The sequence below is a fragment of the Varanus komodoensis genome, unplaced genomic scaffold (genome assembly GCF_004798865.1).
Source record: "Varanus komodoensis strain SLA01 unplaced genomic scaffold, ASM479886v1 scaffold5, whole genome shotgun sequence".
NCBI classification, from domain to species: domain Eukaryota; kingdom Metazoa; phylum Chordata; class Lepidosauria; order Squamata; family Varanidae; genus Varanus; species Varanus komodoensis.
The window spans coordinates 25,423,995-25,444,807 of NW_025336087.1; the positions used below are offsets into that span (position 1 = coordinate 25,423,995).

General features: G+C 37.9%; 1 protein-coding gene across 5 annotated transcripts in view; it reads left to right on the top strand.

Moving 5' to 3' along the window:
- The window catches only part of PAM (peptidylglycine alpha-amidating monooxygenase), a 151,854-nt gene that overhangs the window by 96,184 nt on the left and 34,857 nt on the right, over positions 1-20,813 (top strand). For all 5 annotated transcript variants that reach the window (XM_044446882.1, XM_044446884.1, XM_044446883.1 and 2 more), the window contains exons 9-14: positions 987-1,054; positions 2,467-2,547; positions 4,051-4,127; positions 6,103-6,206; positions 14,031-14,218; positions 17,823-17,894. In XM_044446882.1, the coding sequence (XP_044302817.1) occupies positions 987-1,054; positions 2,467-2,547; positions 4,051-4,127; positions 6,103-6,206; positions 14,031-14,218; positions 17,823-17,894 (590 nt within the window). The remainder of the gene's footprint in view (positions 1-986; positions 1,055-2,466; positions 2,548-4,050; positions 4,128-6,102; positions 6,207-14,030; positions 14,219-17,822; positions 17,895-20,813) is intronic.

A 20,813-nucleotide genomic window follows, 5' to 3' on the forward strand; every position in this document is an offset into this window, starting at 1 on the left:
ACAATGAAAGGATAGAGATGATTGTATTTCCTCTCTTTCTCAGTGTCAAATAGCAGGTTGTAATTCCTGTCAAATATGAACATCTGTTAGAACTAGTTCATAAGTTCTCACGGTGGGAAAACAGAAATGCAGACTGGCTTGTAATACTGTTTTCTCCATTTCTGCTATAAAGTGCAAAGCAGAGATTTTGCATCACATCTCTCATGGGATCCATAAAACTTTAGTGATGATCTCATTGTGGGAGAGATGTGCAAAATCTTTTTGCACTTAAAGAATTAGCATTAGTAATATATACCACTTTTTAAGGCTTTAACTATAAGTAAACTACTCTTACTTTGTAGTGCCATATACATGAAGGGTTTTGTGTAATGGGTGCAATGTAATAGGTGCATTTGTAGTAATTCTGGTCCAGTTTTGGTCCAGAAGCTGGATCTCCCCCTGACCCACTGCACGCCAGTCCATTGGTTGGATGGCATCAATATGGGAAGACCTTTCCCTCTCCCTTTCCATCACCCTGATTCCACCCATTTTTCTTTTCTGCATGCAGAGAGAGGTACTGAGCTCCATGGCACATTCTGCACAGAGAAAGAGGCTCAGCTGGAACTTGGATTGAGTTTTCCTCCAAGTGGCAGCTAAGCTGAATGTCTTCTTTATGTGCCCCCACTTTTATTTCTTATGTAGGGAACTAGAAGAACCAAGAGCATTTGGTCAAAGCGCTACATAAAATACGACTTGAGATTTGCTTTCCATTTCTCCCCAAGCCTTGCTAGCCAGGTGACATGGGTTGGGAAGGAGGAGAAACTTGTGGATGGAGCCCAAGGTCCACAGCATGGATTGGGAGCCTTCACAGTATGAATGAGCGCCACCTTCTGTCCATTGAAAATTGACTATTGATATTGAGAGCTATTTTAGAAAGCACCATATAATTACTGATTCAGGATACTTTTATGCAATGACTTGATTTGTTTTTCTCCTTTTCTTTAAAGGCAGCCTATGATTGCTGGCATGTATCTTATGATGTCCATGGATACTGTTATACCACCAGGAGAGAAAGGTGAGTAACTCCATTCACCCATATATTGTTGGTCCTTCTGCAGATAATGCTGAAGTTGACATTTGAAGTAAAATCATTTGTCAATAAATTAAAATAAGGATTGTAGCAAGCTAAGGGAGAAGCAGCTGTATTACAAATTTACAGTGTAATCTAAGAGAAGTTTAAGAACTATATTCATTAGCTTAATCACTTGTCATTAAAAAGAATAAATTCATTTAACCATTAGCGAGTCTACTTTTTCTACTTTAAAAAATAGAATCTGTATGTGTGTAGTCTGCATATTTATTATTCAGATACATATTTTTGTGTGTTTCTGGAATAATTTTTCATGTATCCTGGAATAACTATTGGTGATAGGTTTTGTCTTAATGTGTAAGGAGATCTGTATGTAGGCTTGTGCTGAAATGTGTGTTTTTAGTTGCATGTGTCTCCTTAGTTTCAAGATAGTTTGAACTCATTAGTATTGAAACCAGAGCAGCATTTCAAGACAGTGAAAAACTAGAAGCCTGTAGTGTCTTCTTTTTAAGTGCACTTAATTAGTATCTGAGTTCCACTTAGATACTGTCTGCATTTAGATTTAACAGTAGACTGTGCTTTTTCATTAATTTGAATGGGAATCAGGTGCAAATGCTTCCATCTCCTCTTTTTTGCCATTTTTGTGAAGAGACTGGAGGCTTTCACTTCTTTTTTTAACTAAGCACAATTAAGTATTGCATTCTCCAAAGCCCATTTTAATCTAAATCATATTTATTGGAAAAAGCAAGCTACATATGTTACTATTTGAAGCTGTTTCAGTAAACAATAGTAGCTAAAGACTAGCCACAGTTTATCTAGGTTCAGATATGACGCTAAATTGAGGTTAAGCATGGAATTGTTAGAAGAGGAACAGGGATATCCATAAATTTGCAGTTCATCCACACTCATTCATGTAGTTCTGCCACTGTGTTTTTTTTTATGATGCTAGTGCTGTGATACTCATGTTGCTATCATATCTGTATGCTTTTTCTTTCTAATAAAGTCCAAGCATACGGAAGCATCACTAGCAGAAACACTTGGGGTTTTGTTTGTGTCTATGGCAGAAGCAGCACTGTTGCATAAATGGAGTTATCCCTTCATTGAAGGTGTGGGTGGGTAATTTGTGTTTTTTTCAGATACTTTGATCTACCTTTAGTTGTAGTCCAGAAGGTCTGGCCACAAATTTCCCACCCTACACTTAAATGCATGGAGCAGCCCTTTAGAGCAGTGAGGGAATCAAAGACTATAGAAAATACTACTTTTTATTAATGAAACTTTTTTACTGATTCCATTCACACTGATGCTTTTTAGTTTAGTATTGCAATAATAGATCTAATTAGTTGTGTTCACTAATGTAGATATCATTTCCCCTGATGTTCTTATCTGTTTTACAACAGTGGTTAATGCTGATATTGCTTGCCATTATAAAATGTATCCAATGCACTTGTTTGCCTATAGAGTGCACACCCATCACTTAGGTAAGCCTTTCGATTCATTTTGTCATTATATTTCCAAACCAGTTTAGGCTGCAGTAGATGTACCAACTTACTTGGGAGTAAACTGAACTGATTTACTCAGTAGGGGTGAGTAGGGGTGGCTAGAATTACACTGTTAGCTGTAATGCAAGTTATCCTATAATGTGTGAAGTAAATGAAAATACAGTTTTCCCAGGAAACCCCACTTGTTAACAAGAGCTGTTGACATTGTGAAAACATTATTTTCTGCTATTATAAATCATATAATGGTTATACTACTAGCAGTATCCAATACAGTTGGATACTTCCCTATGTTTCTTTAACTGAGAAGCTAAATTATTTACTGCCAGAAGAGATGAATGGTCAACTGCCCTGGCTTCCATGTTCCATTGCTAAACTGGTCTGTGTGCTTAACTTCTTAATTAACTGGGCTCTCCTTCAGAAGTCTGTTATATTTCCCAGAGTCCTCCTCAAACTTCCATGCAACACTCACATGCAAATCTCCCTTATTGCAGCTCTTGTTTGCCTGCTGTAGATCATGAGTTCCCTGGAATTGGCAGGCCACCTATAGAGCTATTTAATGTGCTAACTTATGTTAGGGTAAACCAGTATTTTTTAAAGTAAGAATATTGTGATGTTGCTTTTAGATGATAGCTGCATGTGCATAGCTGTCCACCATTTTAGAAGCAACATTTATTTATTTATAAAATCTGTATGCCTTCCAATTACTAACTTCTCTGGATGGCTAACAGCATAAATAAATTGATGGCTCTGGCTGCAAGTTAATAAAATACAATAATAAAATTCAATATTAAAACATATTAAAATATAGATTAAATAAAAAGGTCTTAACCTGGTGCCAAAAAACATATAATGACGGCGCCAGGCACACCTCTCTGGGGAGCACATTCCATAGTCGGGGCGCCACTGCAGAGAAGGCCCTCTTCTGGGTACTCTGTCTCCTAGCATCTTTCACAGAGGGTTCCCGGAGGAGGGCTTCTGTTGCCGATCTCAGGGGGTGGGAGGCAAAATAGGGAAAAAGGCGTTCCTTTAGGTATCCTGGTCCCAAGCCATTTGATTGATTCACATGTGTGAGAGAAGGAAGTTGCCTGTCATCTTCAATTTTATAAACAATTATAAATAAAACTGCTTATATCTTTAAAATCAGTTGCCCTATTGATTGGAGTAGTTTTCTAGTGGGCTGATTAATCTGACATTAAATGTTGGAGTTCAAGTATCAATTCTTGGTGTAAAGTTGCTGTAACTGGATGGGGATGATCAGTTCTTCTATAAGGAGAGAGATGAACATTTAAGTAAGGAAATAGGGAAAATTTGAAGGATTCAAGCTTTCTAGCATTTGAATTGGTTAAAAACCAGTTAATGATTTCATGTACTTCCTTTAAATTATTTCTTTTTCTAAGCATGGAAATAGAAGTGGTCTAATTGTAACAATCTGGGGTGGAAGAAAGCATGAGATATTTACAAGCTAATAATTTTATGTTGCAGGAAAAGTAGTAAGTGGGTACAGAGTTAGAGATGGTCAATGGACGCTTATTGGCAGGCAGAGTCCTCAATTGCCACAGGTATGTTTGGCTGGCATTCTTCAGGAGGTGGGTGATGGGTTAATGAGGATACATAGTTCAGGAATAACAAGCAGATCTAAATCTATTCCTTCAGGTTTCAGGTTTGATATGCTCCAGGTGCTTGGACTTCAGCTGCCATTTATCTGAACCAGCATGGCCAATAATCAGGAATGCTGAAAGTTGTGTTCTAAAACATCTGGAGAACATCTGAGGAGGGAAGACTGACATAACATACTTATGATTTGCCCTCTCCTCCACCCTTTGAATAGCAAACCTTTATACTATATCATAAGAGTGATTTTGCAGTTTTTCTGATTTCAAGCAATGGATATATTGGGGATGCCAATTAAAAACAGTGTCCAGAGTATAAATTAGGATCCAGGACAATATTTTTTCCTTTTTTTTCTTTTCTTGTTCCTCTCTTAGATTGTTCTTTTTACATATAGGGAGCTTTTCTGATTTCACTCGCAGGACATTATCCAGTGCTGTCTGCCCATCAGTGCAATGCCAGAAGGACCTGAAGCAGCCAGAAACTAATGGAACCTTTTCAGGATGTAGCAGGTCAACAGAGCAAGCAGGAGGGAGCTCTGCCAATCTGTTATATTCTGGAATGGAGCAGAAACTCATATTTCTTTTGCAGTAGCAGTTGGTCTGGATACTGTCCATATGTAAATACAACTCAATTCAATGGGAATTACTAGTTTTCGTAGGATATTAAAAGATTGTGAAGTACTCTGATGCAGGATAAACTTGGGAGTCAGTTGGAGACAAATATTTTCAACCCCAAAAAGATGGAGGAGGTCCTAATAATTCTTTGACTTCTACTCAGATATTTTCAATATTGTGTGCATTATGTTGTTGCAATAATAAATGATAGGCATCAGTGGTGAACAAGTTCATGCATCATTTTGATTCAAATAATATTTAAGTTTAAACTACTAAAACTTTTCACTTGACTCTTTTACTGCTTGTGGTACCCTTTTCCACTTTTGGTAAAGGGAAGAGAAAGTGATCCAATGCTCAAAATTATTGTTGAAGCCATAGACCATGACACAGTAAAAATAAACTTTAATCTGTTATCCCAGATTTCCATTAAACCTATATCATTACCAGCACTGCTGTTCATCATAATTAATAGTAGTCAATAATATTGTGATCAATTATGAATAGAGTAGATACTATGTTAATCTAAGTTTAATCCTGTAAAATGACTGTAATCGTGGAGGCATGTTTATTTTTAGCCCAGCTTGAATGAAGAACAATCTTGCCTCTTTGAGCTGTTTTGTGTCTCAAGGAAGAGCTGTGTGTTCAGTGTGTTTGCATGCGAGGTGCTGGAGAATAAAACATAACCAATGGCTATATCTCGCCAGTAAGCCAGGTTTACAAAGTTCAGCAGATTCCATAGCAACCAAGGTGGCCAACATGATTCATCATGTAGGACTGCATTAAATGAAAATCAGTGAAAAATGGTCACTTCATCTCTAGACAATCTCAACATAGTAAATGGCATTTTTCATTAATGGGGAGGGAATTAGATATTTTACTTGATTGATTGTGCATATTTAATATATCCTGCTTGATTTCATGGCATCAGTCAAGAGTAGAATGTTCATGAAGTTCAGAATGTACTCCTTAAAAAAAAAGGAAAGTTCCTATTTTCTCCAGAATCTGTGAACTCTTAAAGATGCAAAGTATTGTTTGATTTGCTGCATCTTAAATGGACATCAAATTTATTTTATGCACACAGACTTATGTCATCTTTAAGAATCTCTTGAGTAAATTACTCAAACTTCTGTGTGAATTATGGACGATTCATGATTATTTATTTATTTATATGTTCTGAAATCTAAACTCTAAAACAAATACAAAATAAGCTCTATACTGGGAGCAATGTATGATTTCTAGTTGAATATAAGGGAGGAAATCTACTTAATGGCAGTCTGAAATGCTTGCCATTTTTTTATTCCCATTTCAGGCATTTTATCCTGTAGAAAATCCTGTAGAAATCAAGTATGGAGATGCTCTAGCAGCACGATGTGTCTTTACTGGTGAAGGCAGATCTTCGAAAACATACATAGGGTGAGTGTGAATGCATGTTTACAGATTGTAATGGTTGTGACCACTTGTCTTTTTAAGATTTAAAGCAACCCTTAGCTACATGCCAGAGCAGTCTGTTGCGGCTATGTTGCTGATACATTGTCATGCAACCAGCTTAGTTGGTTACACGAAGATACGCTTTCTTCAGGTTCATCAGAAGATAGCACAAGATGTTTGACGTCAGCGGTCTCTGTGCAGCCCGGTATACTGCGCAGGGCCTGGATGCCTGAAAGACTCGCTTCTCATGCATGAGCCAGCCTATGCATTAAGACTGTGGAAGCCTTTTTCCAATTGTCAGAGATGTAGTGACTGGCTGTAATGCCCTTTCGGTGATGTTTCTTTTGTTTTTGATGCTGCCAGATTTTGTTTTGATGCTGCTGGATTTTTATTTTCCAAGCCTTTTACATCTGTTGATTTTAACCATTATGGTTAAAATGGTTGGTTATGCTGTTTGCTGTGTTTAAATAGAATCATAGAATAGTAGGGGCGGAAGGGGCCAAGAAGGCCATCGAGTCCAACCCCTGCTAGTGCAGGATTGCAGTTGCACCACTGTGTTGTTTTTACTTTTTTATTTGTCTCGTGAGCTACTTTGTGAGCCTCTAGATGGAGAAGCATGGTTTCACATGTTTGAATAACTAAATAGACACAAAGGTTCTTAATGGTGGCATTCTGCATGTTAGACGTAGCAATTATGGAGAAGTAGCGTACTGTGCCCATGTTGCTTCTAATGCAACTTGATAGGGTCTGTCTTGATTTCTCCCCACCCCTCCCCACCGCCTCTTTGCCATTGGTTTTATTTCAGGTGATATTTTGGTGTTTGGGCCCTTGCAGCCAGCAGAATAAATTTCATGTGTATGTTATGCTTATTTGTATTTATTCATTGTTACAGTTATTAACAACAGGTAATAGGTAATCTTATTAATATGGCTTCCATATTATTTCTAAATGCAGTAGTAAATGCAGATATGGCTATACAAGCACCTATGCCTCCATGAAAATGCCTCCATTTTCTCGTAGCTCATTGCATGTGAAGGTATATTAGAAAAGAGAGTAAATACCTGCTTTCCTCAGTTTCTATCAAATTTTAATGAAGTGGTGATAGCGTAACATTGCTTTTTAAATGTTAAAGTCTGCTGCTGACAGAGACTATGCCAAAAATGCATTTCTAATAACAATTCATGAAAAAGCTGCTTCTAAAGCAGTTTCCTGAGCCTAACTTTGGCAGTTACATAGTTCAATGGTGAAACCTCTCTGTATGTCCTGCCCCCAGCAGTAGTAGGAGTGCTATTGGGGAAAGCCCCTGTATAACTCTTTGTTGTTGTTGGCCAGTTATAAAAGAGCTATAACAATTTGTCAAGACATTTTTCACACAAATCACTTATTTATAGATACTTCCCCAAAGCACCACCACTGTGTTGTGATGTCTACAAATAACAAGAGCATAAGAGGGCCTTCAACAAAATGGTAGGGTGAGATGCTTTGGTTGAGAAATCTAGTCACTCCATCTTTTTCTTCCATTTTGGAGTGTTTTTTTGTTTTTGGTTTTTTTTTTTTTTTTGCACAGAGAGGTACACAAACTTGTACCAAACTCCAACTGCATGAAAATCTTTATTTCTTATTTGAAGCTTGTAGGCAGTGCTCACTTAAGTCCTTGGAACATAAATTTGTGTGCAAATCAAAAGGGACCTATCCAGACAATGGTTATTCCTAACATTTTATATGTAACTATGTGTCTGTCTCCTCCTAATCCAAGTACTCAATTCCATTTCCTGATCCTCCCTCTCAGTTGTCAGGCTTTACTCTCATTTGCTCAATGGTCCATACCACTGAGTTACTGTGAGGTTCTTATTTACTTGACTTCTGTTCTGAAGAATCTCTGCTACTCTGCAAATCTTGGGATTGTCCTGATATCTCTTATACCTCTCCTATGCATTGCTGGTATCATTTTGGCTGGATAAGCACAAACATGGGAAGATACAAGTTGGTATTAGAATAGATGAAGATTTATTAATTAATTAAAAGCTTTTGTATGCCATCCTAGTATACAAGATCTCAGGATGGCTTAAAATATGTATATTGTAAATAATAATAATAATAATAATAATAATAATAATAAGATGATGATATTATAATTTTGCGTTCTGCATTCTTGTCCTTTTAATAGAAAGGACATAGACTTGGGAGTTATTTCTCTGCCATGAGTGCATATTTCCTGGCCTCTCCTTTCCCAGTATTACTAGCTGTTGTTTTTTGTTCTTACTACATTCAAGAGATTTTGGTTCATTATGTATCTGGCACTTATGTACAATGTTTAATATTCTCTCCTAGTGCTATGTGTACCTAGGATCTTTGATTATTTTAACTACTTCTGTGCAGTAGGCTGATCATTTTAGTGATTTTTTCCGAAAGGTTGTGATGTTCTATTCCTATTCATGGTGTAAAATAATTGTTCCATTTAGCTCAGATCCCTTCAGTATACTGAGCTGCAATGTCTATTTTATAAACACTGTGGGTGTTTTTGTTTTGTTTTGTTTTGTTTTCAAGGCACTTTTATATGGGTACTTGATCTTCACCTGCCAAGTGTACTAATCCATTTTAGCAAGATTATTTTAAGGATAGTAGTATATGAATGCAAAAATCAACTGTAATTAAACTTTATTTCCTAACCTATAATTCCCTGGGTTTTCCCAGATTCAGGCCAAAAATCAGTAATCCACACAAGTTCTGGGTTGCATAGGCAAAAATTACCTCTGGGGTGACTAGCAAAACAACTCTTCAAATGGATTCAGACATTATGATAATTCACACTCAGTGGTGACTATGAGTTGATGGTGGGCTGTTGAAAAATGAGATGTATTGCTGAAATATGGGATATCAATATGTTTGTGATAACAAGCAACCCATGACACAAACCCTTAGTTTGTGTTGGGCTGTGAGCTATGAGTTGTTCACCATGGTTTATTAGCTTGTCTGAGTTCAGTCAACACGATAGCCTACGTGTTCAATGACAACCCATACTCAGCTGTAGAACATAGGTTATCATATTGTTTGAACCCAGTCTTATCATTGTGGGGAGCGGTGGCGGGGGAGGATACCAGGTAGGAAGGAATAAGATAAAGGGAGCAATGACATCTGATTTGCTGGCTTTACTGATAAGTTGTAGGATGTCTCAGATGTGTTCTGATTTGATGATCACTTATCATGCCTGTTGCTGCCCATCCATTCAGGCAGAGCATCTCCCATGGTAGAGCACCTGCCCTGTATGCAAAAGACCTTCACTGTTCAGGTACAGGGCTTCTGATTTTTGTCAAAGAACCACTGGCAGAGTGGATAATCCTGTACAGGGGTAGATGGACAAATTGTCTGATTTCGTATAAGATAGATTCTTACATTCTTAAATTCAATTAGGCATCCTGAAGGCAAAAGAGCTCATGGGGAAAGACAGTCAGTGATAGCTGCTTTGTGGGATCAAGTTTCTAGGCTCATTCCTAATGCCTCCTGTTTCAGTCCCGAAGAACTGCCAACTACAAGGACCATTTGCTTGCCCTCAGCATAGGGCAGGTTTATATAGTTCCCATTATCCTCTGCATTATTCTCATCCTTGAAATGAAAACTGTTAATTCATACATATGGTTTTGTATAATTCTGCCATACCAGTTTGTTAGTACATTCAGTGTAATTCCTGATCCAGCTTAGCTAGGAGGCATTTTTCTGAACAGTTCCTGGAGCAGATAAGGAAAGGCCTATTAAAATTCTGATCTGTAAAAAGAAAACTATTTCTTTAGAACAATTTCTTATATGATGTATGATACGATGCATAATTAAAAACTAATCCTTATTTCATTATGAATAACCTGTGGACTATATATCCACATAAGATATACAGTATAAGATAGAATGTATCTTAAATAGAAAACTACCTTTAGATAGATCTTTCCTCAAAAAGCATTTTACTTTTAAAAATTCTAATTGAAATCAAATAAATGTGACTTAATTTTAAAAATCTGATTTAAAGAAAACAGAATCTGTTTACTTTTTTAAAAAAATCATTGATTTTTATCTACCCTGAAAATAATGGTCTTCATACATTCTCCCCTCATTCCCCCACTTCAATATTTGAAGATGTCTATCTTCTGAGAAAGGGACTGCGGGTGGCACAGTGGTTTAAACCGCTGCGCTGCTGTGCTGGTTGATCGAAAGGTTGCCAGTTCGAATCTGTACAACGGAGTGAGTTCCTGTTGCTCCGTCCCAGCTCCTGCCAACCCTGCAGTTCGAAAGCATACAAATGCAAGTAGATAAAAAGGTACCACTTCCGTGGGCAGGTAACAGCGTTCCGTGCACTTCGGTGTTTAGTCATGCTGGCCACATGACCACGGAGACTGTCTGTGGACAAATGCTGGCTCCTTCGGCTAGGAAACGGAGATGAGCACCACCCCCTAGAGTCAGGCATGACTGGACTGAATGTCAAGGGGAAACCTTTACCTTTATCCTCTGAGAATACTGTCAAAGCAATTAATTATATATCTTTTTGATGTTCCTATTTCATAGAGTATCTTGTGAGAATGAACAGTCTGGAAGTTAAAATAAAGAAAAGTTCCTTCAAGTGTAACATCAGACAATTCTAATATTTTCTAGATTGGCTGATGGTTGCTGAACTTGTGCACCAAGTCTAGAATGTAAAGTTGGCATCAAGGGTGAAATACTTTATGGCCATTTTTGCAATTCAGATTATTTCTACATCATCTCCTATATTTCTGGGGCATCCCTTTAGAATAGGTGGTGATGGGGAACCTCTGGCTCACAGATTCTTGGGGGTTGGCTGAGATTAGGGAGTGGAATCTAAAACAAAGCTGATGGGGGAAAGGAAGGAAGTGGGTAGCGAGCAGAGCAGGCAGTCCAAAAGGAATGGACAGAGAAGAGGAAGTGTTTGGAGGGAGAGGACAGAGAAAGCACCTAGGCAAGAGATAAACACAGCTTGCTTTAATGATCGATCTGTAGTGAGGTTCTGGTATAAAATGGAAGAGAGTGATGGCTGGGGAAGGGAGATGCCCCCTGCAAGGAGTCCTATGACGCAGAGTCAGCTACCTAACTGGAAGGTTTTGATAAATCTCTGTACTTCCCAGAAGTTCTGCATGTGGCATCAGGCAGGTTCTGATATTCATACATCAGTAACTCTATGGAAATCTCTGAAGAAATGAGCGGAAGAGTGTGTGTGGTTGTGTGGATGCATTTGGGAGGCAGACTGTGTGTGGATGGATGAGTATGTGGTGGCAAGGCAGCTGTTCTACCTACTATTGCCCTGTGGCTTCCAGGAGGTTACCCATGACCCTTGAACGAAAACGTTTCCCTGTTCCTGTTAGAAACCCCTGCAAGGACCCCACTTACCTGTTTCTTTCCCTTCCTTTAGAAAGGAAGTATACGTTTCCCAGAGTGGAGGGAAGAAAGATTTGTATTCCACTGATACATGACATCGTATTAACAACCAAAGTGATAGCTGTTAAATATATTACTATTTTTATCTTGCAGTGGTACCAAACTGTGCTGTGTTAGAAACACTGACAGTGTTTTGATACTGTTGATATGTGTTGGTGGATTAGCTGACTCTTCAGTTGCACTTCAATGCTTTGCTTATGTTTTAAAGAGGTGTTAGTTCTCTGACAGCTATCAATATTATGCAGTGAGGGAGAGAATGAATTAAAAGAAGATGAAACTAAAATAGATCTTGACAAGACCATGTAGCTTTCCATGGTGGTCAAGAGATTCCATATTTTCAAAAGATGGAAATAGCAATACCATTTTTGGAAGGTCTCATCCCTTCCTTTCTTCCCTGACTGGTGTCGTTATTGTTGCTATGGTGAATAAATGAATGCTGCATGATGCCACTGGAAAAAGTCAGCATTGACGTATTTGGAAGCTGCAAATAGTCCACCCCCACAACTTTGTATTAATGTAGGCTGACTGACTTGATTGTGAAAACTAATTAAAAAAAAAAAAAGCTTAGTGTAGGTCACAGGAGTGGGGTTGTTTTTTGAGCCTCTTAGAGCACTGACATTGCCTAGCAAATTGATAAGAATTACTGAACAGTGAATATTTCTTTAAAAAATAAAATGTCTGTAAATGCAAACCTCTTGAAATAAACATCCAGTAAGTAAAATTATACGTCATTTATTTAAAGTCAATATTTTTTCTGTCTTTCCAACAAAAATAGAGGGTCTCAATTGTCAAGGAAAGGGGAAGCAACAGCCGGATGAGATCTGAATTGTTTATTTTGCATGCAAGATAGGTCAGCAGCGGGGCTCATGCCCTAAAGTGGACCTGACCAAAAGCAGAGGGTTGGGCATGGCTGCTTATAGTCTACAGGTTAACAATTAGCTTTCAACTGTGCATGTCAGGTCTTTCCATTATATAGTCTATAGGTTAACTATAGATGCGCATGTCAGAGTATTTCCAGGCTTACAATTGATTCTAACATTAATTCTAATTGTGCCTATTCTGGGTCACATCAAGGAAAGTTTATAGTTCCAAGAACAAACTGTGAGCTTACCCTTTTAACATTTGTGGTTAGGCTTAAGTGGCCCTTTTCTTGATGTCTGCGGTTAGGCTAGGCAGCTTCACCCAGGTAGCAAATGTTGGAGAAGCCTGAGGTTTCCACAGGCTCCTGTCAGCTATAGCTCAGGAGTGCATGCCTTGCTCTACTTTTACTTGTTAGAGCAAGCTAACACAGCCCTTTGAGTTGAGAGTCTGGCCATTGCCAGGGTATCTGGGTCACCGAAAACAGTCTGTGAGCGGTTCCCTTTGCAGTTACAGCAAGCAAAGATCAGTATGAGTAGCAGGCCTTTTCTGACAACTGTAGTATTGCCTGGATTCTGGATGAGTTACTGCTGCTTCAAGTCTGCTGTTACTTGCTAATGTTTGTCTTGCAAAAACCCTAAAATGTACCTGGCTTTTTTTCAAATAAGCTCAGGATTTAAGTAGTTTGTGAGCAGTTTTGTACTCTGGCGAATGCAACTTCACTTAATCTATATGGAAGATGCTACACTTAGTGTCCAATAACATAATAAAATCTTTTTATTCATATCTATACTTTCTGGCCTACCAGGAGAAAAAGACATTTATGAAGAATCTGGCAAGCATTAAATAGAATAGTCCTAAATTAAAACAGTAAATTATTAATGACTTGTCAGTGGAGAACATCTACTGGGCTGAATGAAGGGGAAAAGGACTTCAGGAAGAAATAAATAGTTTATACTACTTGTTAGGGATCTTGAGTACATTCCACCAAGCACTGCTGCAGTGCTATATCTCCAGTCATGTCAGTGGGAACCTGTGAAATATGCCCAGCATCAAAGTTCCTGGAATTTGTAGAGTCAATACAGCAGGCAGGACTTTGATGGAATGCAGGCACATGAAAAATTGGGTGGTGAACTGGAGCTCTTGCAATATAGGGGTATTTAGTGACTGCAGGTTCAAAATGCTAAGGCTTCTAAAGAATTGCTAATACAAGTTCATGAAAACTATGTGGACTGGCATTCCATAATGCAAATACTAAGGAAACAGCTGAGGCTAATGGCCTTTCATATCAAGAGTCTTACATATTTTGATGTGGAATGTTTAAAACACTCTGCTTCCTAACCTTTTATCATTTATGGGAAGATTATAATCCCCACCCCATCTCCAGCCTTGCATGTTAGACCATTTTTTTTTGCAAATTAAGTATAAATATTAAGTATATTAGGTAAGTAGTAAAACTTATAAAAACCTACCTGTCTGCCCCCCCCCTTTGGTGTCTTTTATATTTTTCTGTAGGGGCACAGCTAGTGACGAAATGTGCAATTTCTACATTATGTATTACATGGAAGCCAAGCATGCAGTTTCATACATGACCTGTACGCAGAACATAAATCCAGAGATGTTCAGAAGCATACCACAAGAGGCAAATATTCCTATTCCAGTCAAAACTGATATGACTATGATGGCCCATGGTCAACATAAAGGTAAAAACGTCTTGTCTTCTTGCTAGTAACAATGGAGAAAAGACTATATTTTTGAGTAAATTGAATATTTAAAGGAAACTAACCCAGTAGATTGAATCATTGATTTAAGTATGGCAATCTCTAAGCTTGAGGCAAAATCTATCAATGTGCAAGAAAAATCCAGCATAGTTCAGCAGCCTTCCCCAAAACAGATGCTGTTAGCCCTCCTATGTTTTTTACATTTATGTACCACCTTTCCTCCCCTTCCAGGAACCCAAGGGGGTATGGGTTCCTTGCAAGAATCCTATATGATTTAAACTTGTACTGTTTTTATTTTCTTTGCACTTGTTTGCATCTTTCTGTGTGTATCCCATTTGACTTTTGGATGGGAAGCAGTTAACAATAATAGTGGTTGGTCAGTGAGCCATAAAGAAAGGAGGTCTAAGGTTATTATGGAGAATTTGCCCCCTATGAATGAAATATGAGACTGGCAATTATTTTTCCAATAAATTTATCTTTGAGAGCTACTCTGTTTGGGTGAAACACTAGGACCTTTATTTTTGTGTAGCTGTATGGAAGACGAAAATTGAGCAGGGGAGCAGGCAAGATATAAATGACTTAAAGGTCATAATTGGTGAGAATTTTAAGGTGGTTTGTGCAAGAGAAACTTGATATATCTGGAATGATACTGCTTGATATTAAAACTATCAAGGACTCAGTTTCCACAATAGTTAAATGTGACTATCACTGCTCTCCCTCCCTCCCTCCTTCCCTCCCTCCGTGTGTGTGTGTGTTATCTGCTTTCTGGTTTAAACTAACTACATTTTCTTGTTCGATCTGTACCAAACTGTAATTAGCTTAAACAATAGATTTTTGAAGATCAGAAAACATAGTTTGATCTTGGTTTATTTCAGTGAAATACAATTTAACACAGCTTTGACCCAGTTATGATGTAACAATCAGGTGGTTTATTTAAACCAGGAAGTGAATGTGTCCATTGTTGTCCTCACAACCATTTATTTATTTATTTATTTAAAACATTTCTATGCCGTCCCCATCGCAACAAAGCCTCAGGGCGGCTCACAGCAATAATAGCATCATAGCAGTACACTTCTGTTGGCACATTCTCTTATTTTGTGATGTAAGGACATATCAGTTAATATCTCCTACCAGGGATGAGCAATATGTGACTATCCAGATGTATTGGCTTAGAGCTCCCATCAGACCTAGCCAACAAAGCTAGTGAGAGATGAGGGGAGTCATAGGCCAAAGCATCTGGAGGGCAACATGTTGCCCTAATGTGTTCTAAATACTTGTTAGCTGGTGCACAAAGAAATGTATTCACTGTACATGATACACAAATCCATGTAACACAACCTGATACAGTTTAGTTTCAAAAGGAAAGCCAGTTCTGAGGGCAGGATTTTGAGCTAAGAAATAGTGAAGGGCTGTTCTTTTTTCCTGCCCACTGTTTTAACCCTATAAGACTTAAAATATAGCTAAATGTCCATTTTGAATGAAATATACAAAAAATCTCCTAGCGAGATGATCTACAGACCTACAGACACACAAGGTAACATTCAGACACCTGACTCTTCTTCTTCGGTCCCTTTGCTCAGAAACAGGTCCTGAACCTGTTTTTCTTTAAAGATAGATGGAAGGATGAAAGAATGGATGGGCAGACAGATGGACAGAAATGGCACTAGATCTCCAGTTTCTGCGTATGGTCAATTAAGAAATTAAGAGACCAACAACATGCTGTTTCTAATGGTAGACAGGTAGATGCTTTCAGGAAGCCCATAAGAAGAGCATAAAATCCAGAGACCTGCTAATTCTTTTGTTCCTTAAGAAAAGTGGTCTTCAGTAGAATTCTGCCCCTCAACATAATACCAGTGGCCATAACGTTTCATGGGAATGAATTCCATTACAGTTCCACTTTATGTTTTATGGCATAGTATTTTCTTTTGCCTGTCCTGAATTTTTTATTAATTTATTACTTTTCTATACTTCCAATAGCCGAAGTTCTAATGCCAACCTATTTTACTGTGTGAATATTGATCCACCTTCTTTGCACAATTCATTTTTTTATAAACTCTGGTATCTCCTTTAATCTCCCCCTCCCACATTAAGAAAGGCAGGTGTTCCAATCACTGATAATTCTGCTTGCAATTTTTCTGTAGTGCAAGTTTATGACACTATGAACTGAAGGACAGAAAAGTATAATTTTCAGTCCTTTCCTAATAACCTCAAAATGGAATTTTGCCTAATTTAGTTTTCAAGTCTTAAAACCAAGCTAAATGAAGCTAAACATCTATGTAAGGGAGAGTATTGCTTCTTTTCATTTTCGTTTTTATTACTTCCAACAGCTTATGACATTTTATAATTCAACTTTTACTGACATTTCAAAGTTCCTCTGATAAACACAAGGTGTGTTCTTTTTGAAAGTGGGCAGGCTGCTGAATATATTCTTTTTTCTCCACCAAGTGGAAAAGTAAATCTGCATGAATAATTGTATGTCCAGCAATCTCAGTCATGAATACTTGTGTATCAGTTTAGTAATACATACAACCATGCCAGATGAGAAAAGGAAGCTTTCACACTGAGAGTCAAACAGGTTTATTCCTATAACACAAAAATTTAGAGGCTAACATGTTTGAATCAATGTGTAATGCCTTCAGTATCGTGTGATGCAAAATGCAAAAAAGCCATTGCTGATTATATGCCCACATTCCAGGCAAAAATTTCCACATCACTTGCTATTAACTCAGCCACAATATTTTTCAGATAATGTGATTCACACATTATCAAGACCCAGCTCTTGTGAGGGTTAAGTGGCCTATAGCCACAAAAACCAAGTTTCCTATGTAGTGGGCTATAGCAACAAAAAATCCACTGGGTTTAGAAGCTTTGGTCAAGAAGTAATCTTCTGGTCTCCTCTGGTCTGTTGCAGTATGGATGCTTGGCTGGTTTGTCTAGTGTCCCTTTATTTCATTTCTTTGGACAGAGCTGAGAATGCACTGTAGAACCCCATATGAACTCACTAGCTCAGGAATCACTGTAGGCTTGTGCATGCAGCCACATTATCATCAAGGACTAAGTGATCAGTGATTCGTGACCATGTGTGAATGGAGACATAGATCATGGTGAATGAAATAATGCTTTTTATCTTCTGATCTCAGAAAATAAGTGGCTACACTGCAGTGGTTCATCAGGTTGCCTCTGGACTTAGGTATATGCAACAAGACTGGCAAAAGTGGTGCTCTTTGCCTCTTCCTCCCCCTGATTGATCCTCTAATTCCCCAGAAATGCTGCACAAAGAACTGAAACCCGCTGAGGGGAGTAAGTAGGCTGACATGTAGGAGAAGAGGGGTGGCCAGAAATTGGATGTAAACGTTTTCCGTGAACATTTTCTTCTGTATAGCCTTTTTGGGGATTGGAAGGCATAGTGTGTGAATCTTACACCATCCACCAGACCCAGTGCAGTTGTTTAAATCTGAATACAAGTGCTATGATTAATTTTTGTTGTGAAGGCAAGTACAGTATATGAATTTCTGTCAATTACTCTCTTAACCTATCAAATTCTTTCTTAATGTGAAGATCAGATTTCCTCTGTTTTCTGTTTCAGAAGCCAGAAATGGAGATAAAGGCTCTATAATGCAACAACCAAAAAGAGAAGAGGAAGAGGTTTTAGATCAGGGTATGTGCAATATTTGTATTGTAGGTGTTATATTAAACAATTGATTTTAATAGTAGTGTGCTGATTATTCTGCAGTATATTGTGATATCATAAAGCTGTTATTTTTCACTAACTTGTAAAGCTATTTTGCCACCCCATTGCCTTCCTTTACATAATAAAAGATTCTAGAGGAAATAGAAAATTACCAATCCGTAACCTTGCAGGTAAATCATTAATACAATTTAATCTCATTTGTTTTTCCAGGTCTCAGTTTTCTCAATGCAATTGTAATTTTATTTCTCAGTGTCCAGTACCAAAGTATAATATGGGGATAGTAGCACTCTAGATGGAAGAAAAAAGGAATTGCTCTTATTTTTGTTGATGGATGTATACTAAAAATATTAATGTATTGATATTTTGGTAAGAATGGTGTTTAGAGTTTGAGAACTGCAATGTAATGATTGTTTCAGTTTGATCTACTGCCAGGTAGAGGAGCTTGGAAGTAGCATCTATACTGCCCAAAGAAGTAATCCTGTGCTTTAATTATAAGGTGCTACATAATGAGATATGCAGGTTGCACTCGGTGGATGCAAGACCATCTTCATTGCATTTTAATATCGTAAATATGCAAAGTGTGTGTAATTGTATGCATTCTGCCGTATAAAAATGTTAATGCTCCTTGGGGAGTTATCGGGATGTTATAAAGGCTGAATTCTTTCAGGATGCAATTACCAGTAGATTCCTTGTAGTCCAATGAAATGATGGTAAGAACAAGAAGAACTGTGTTGAACTAGACCCAAAGGTCCATCAAGCCAGGCATGTGTTCACAAAGTGGCCAACCACTGCCCACAAGGATACCACAAGAAGAACTTATGCGAAACAGCACTATCCTGCCCCGGTTCCTGTGTTCAGCATATATACATACTTTTACTGTAGCATATACTTTACTCTTGCTAGAGAAAGGATGTGGCCCATTTACCAGAAGGAAATGCTTTTCTGTTGAGAGCTGCTTCCTACTTGGACCTGCTCTCTAGTTGCTCAGTATGGGCAGCTATGTTGATTTACCATCATATGATGCCATCACCCCTGCCACTGCACACACATTCACAATCATCTTCCTTCAGCAGTTCCCAGCAACTTCCTTTTTTAAGCTTCTAATTCTGACATCCAGAGTGCTCATGTTACTAACCGTATGATTCCCTATTGTATCTTTTATTCTAAGCTTGTGTGGTTAACTCATCAGAAAGCTTTTCTTCTACTGCATTCCAGTGGTGAATAAAGTTTTCTGTTGAATAATGTTTTTTATTATATGTTGGTTGCTTATTACATGATACAGCTACTGTGGTTTGGTGTCCCCCTCCTCTTACCGGCATGTATTCCAAAAGACACTTTCTGATGGGTGTGTGTTTAAATGTTGAAGCCCAAGATACTTGTGTATCACACCAGTTGTGAAAAGTACACATGTACACAAATTACTGGATCCTGCATGCTGCTGACAAGAAAGGAAAGAGCTATAACTTAAGTGTATGCACCATTTATAATTAATTCAAGTCTCTCTCCCTCTCTCTCTCTCTCTCTGTGTTTGTGTGTGGGGGGGGGGCAGGAGAGAGAGGCAGAGATATGTTGTCTTTTTGAACCGGAATACAAAACTTCTTGTAAGCAGTTGCCATAAATTCATTGGTTTGGGAGAGCCAACTGAAGGGAAACAGCCTTCTAACATTAAGAATACTTCATCAAGCATATTAGTAAGGATGGCTTAACACATTTTGTTCAGCTCCAATTTGCTTTGTTCATTTCAGCAAAATTGGCCCTATTAACTCTGGTAATTATTTTCTGACAGGGGATTTCACTTGGGATATTCCCCTTCCAAATGCTGAAATTAGAAATTTAGTTGAAATCATTCAATCAAGACTGTTTATAAACATGACAGTCTCGCTTAGGGTCATTTTGAAAACACTTAATTTTCCCCCTTGTTGAGTTCTTAATCATAATTTTTCTATGAAAGACTTAGAGTGCAACTGGTCATCATTTCCATTTATCATTGGTTTAACATAAAATCTTTAAGAATATTTTATGAATATGGTTCAATTTGTGCATATTTTAGCACTCTGCATCTCTGAAACTCCCAATGTACGACTGTCCAAATTTAATGCATGGGATGATGAACCAACATAATTGCTGAAGTGATCCAGGAAAGAATATTCAGGATATTTACTGAATGTTCATAACAACTGATCCAAAACAGGAAGAGAAAAGCATAAGGTGATAAAACACTGACCCTTCCTTTTCACTCCAGTGCAGAGGTTGTAAAATTAGATTTGGATTGAGCACAACCACATACATATGAAGGAGCATCAAAAAATATATGGAAGAAACTTGGTGCTTAAACTTTAAGGCTCAGAGAGTTCCTTTGTAAATAGTTTGTTAGCATCAAAAACAAAACAGTTCAAACTGGACCAAACCTGCTTTATTAAGTGCTTTTTAAAGAAGTGGTTCTTCTGATTTCTTTTTTTCTTTCTTTCTCTCAGGCTTCTATATGACCTAGCTTTTCAAAAAGAAAAAAGCTTATGTGTTTCGGAGATTGTTAGCTGCTCTTTGATGCTTTGATAACAATGACAGGAATGGTGAAGTGTTTACTGTAAATCCAGAGAATTCAACTGAAATGTGTTGTTGCATCTTGTTCAGGGTTGATTTTGGACCTAGATGTAAAAAAAAAAATAAAAAAATAAAAAAAATGATGCTGGTATCACATGAGATGGACATTAGCTATTCTCTGCCATATTCCGAGTACTTATAAGCTCCGACTAATTCTGAAAATATGTTTTTATGCTTACCAATTTTTGAAATGGTTGAATCAACCAGACTGTACTGTAGATCTTTCCCTCCCTCCCTCTTTCCCTCTGTCTCTCTCTCCTCCCTCCCTCCCTCCCTCCCTCCCTC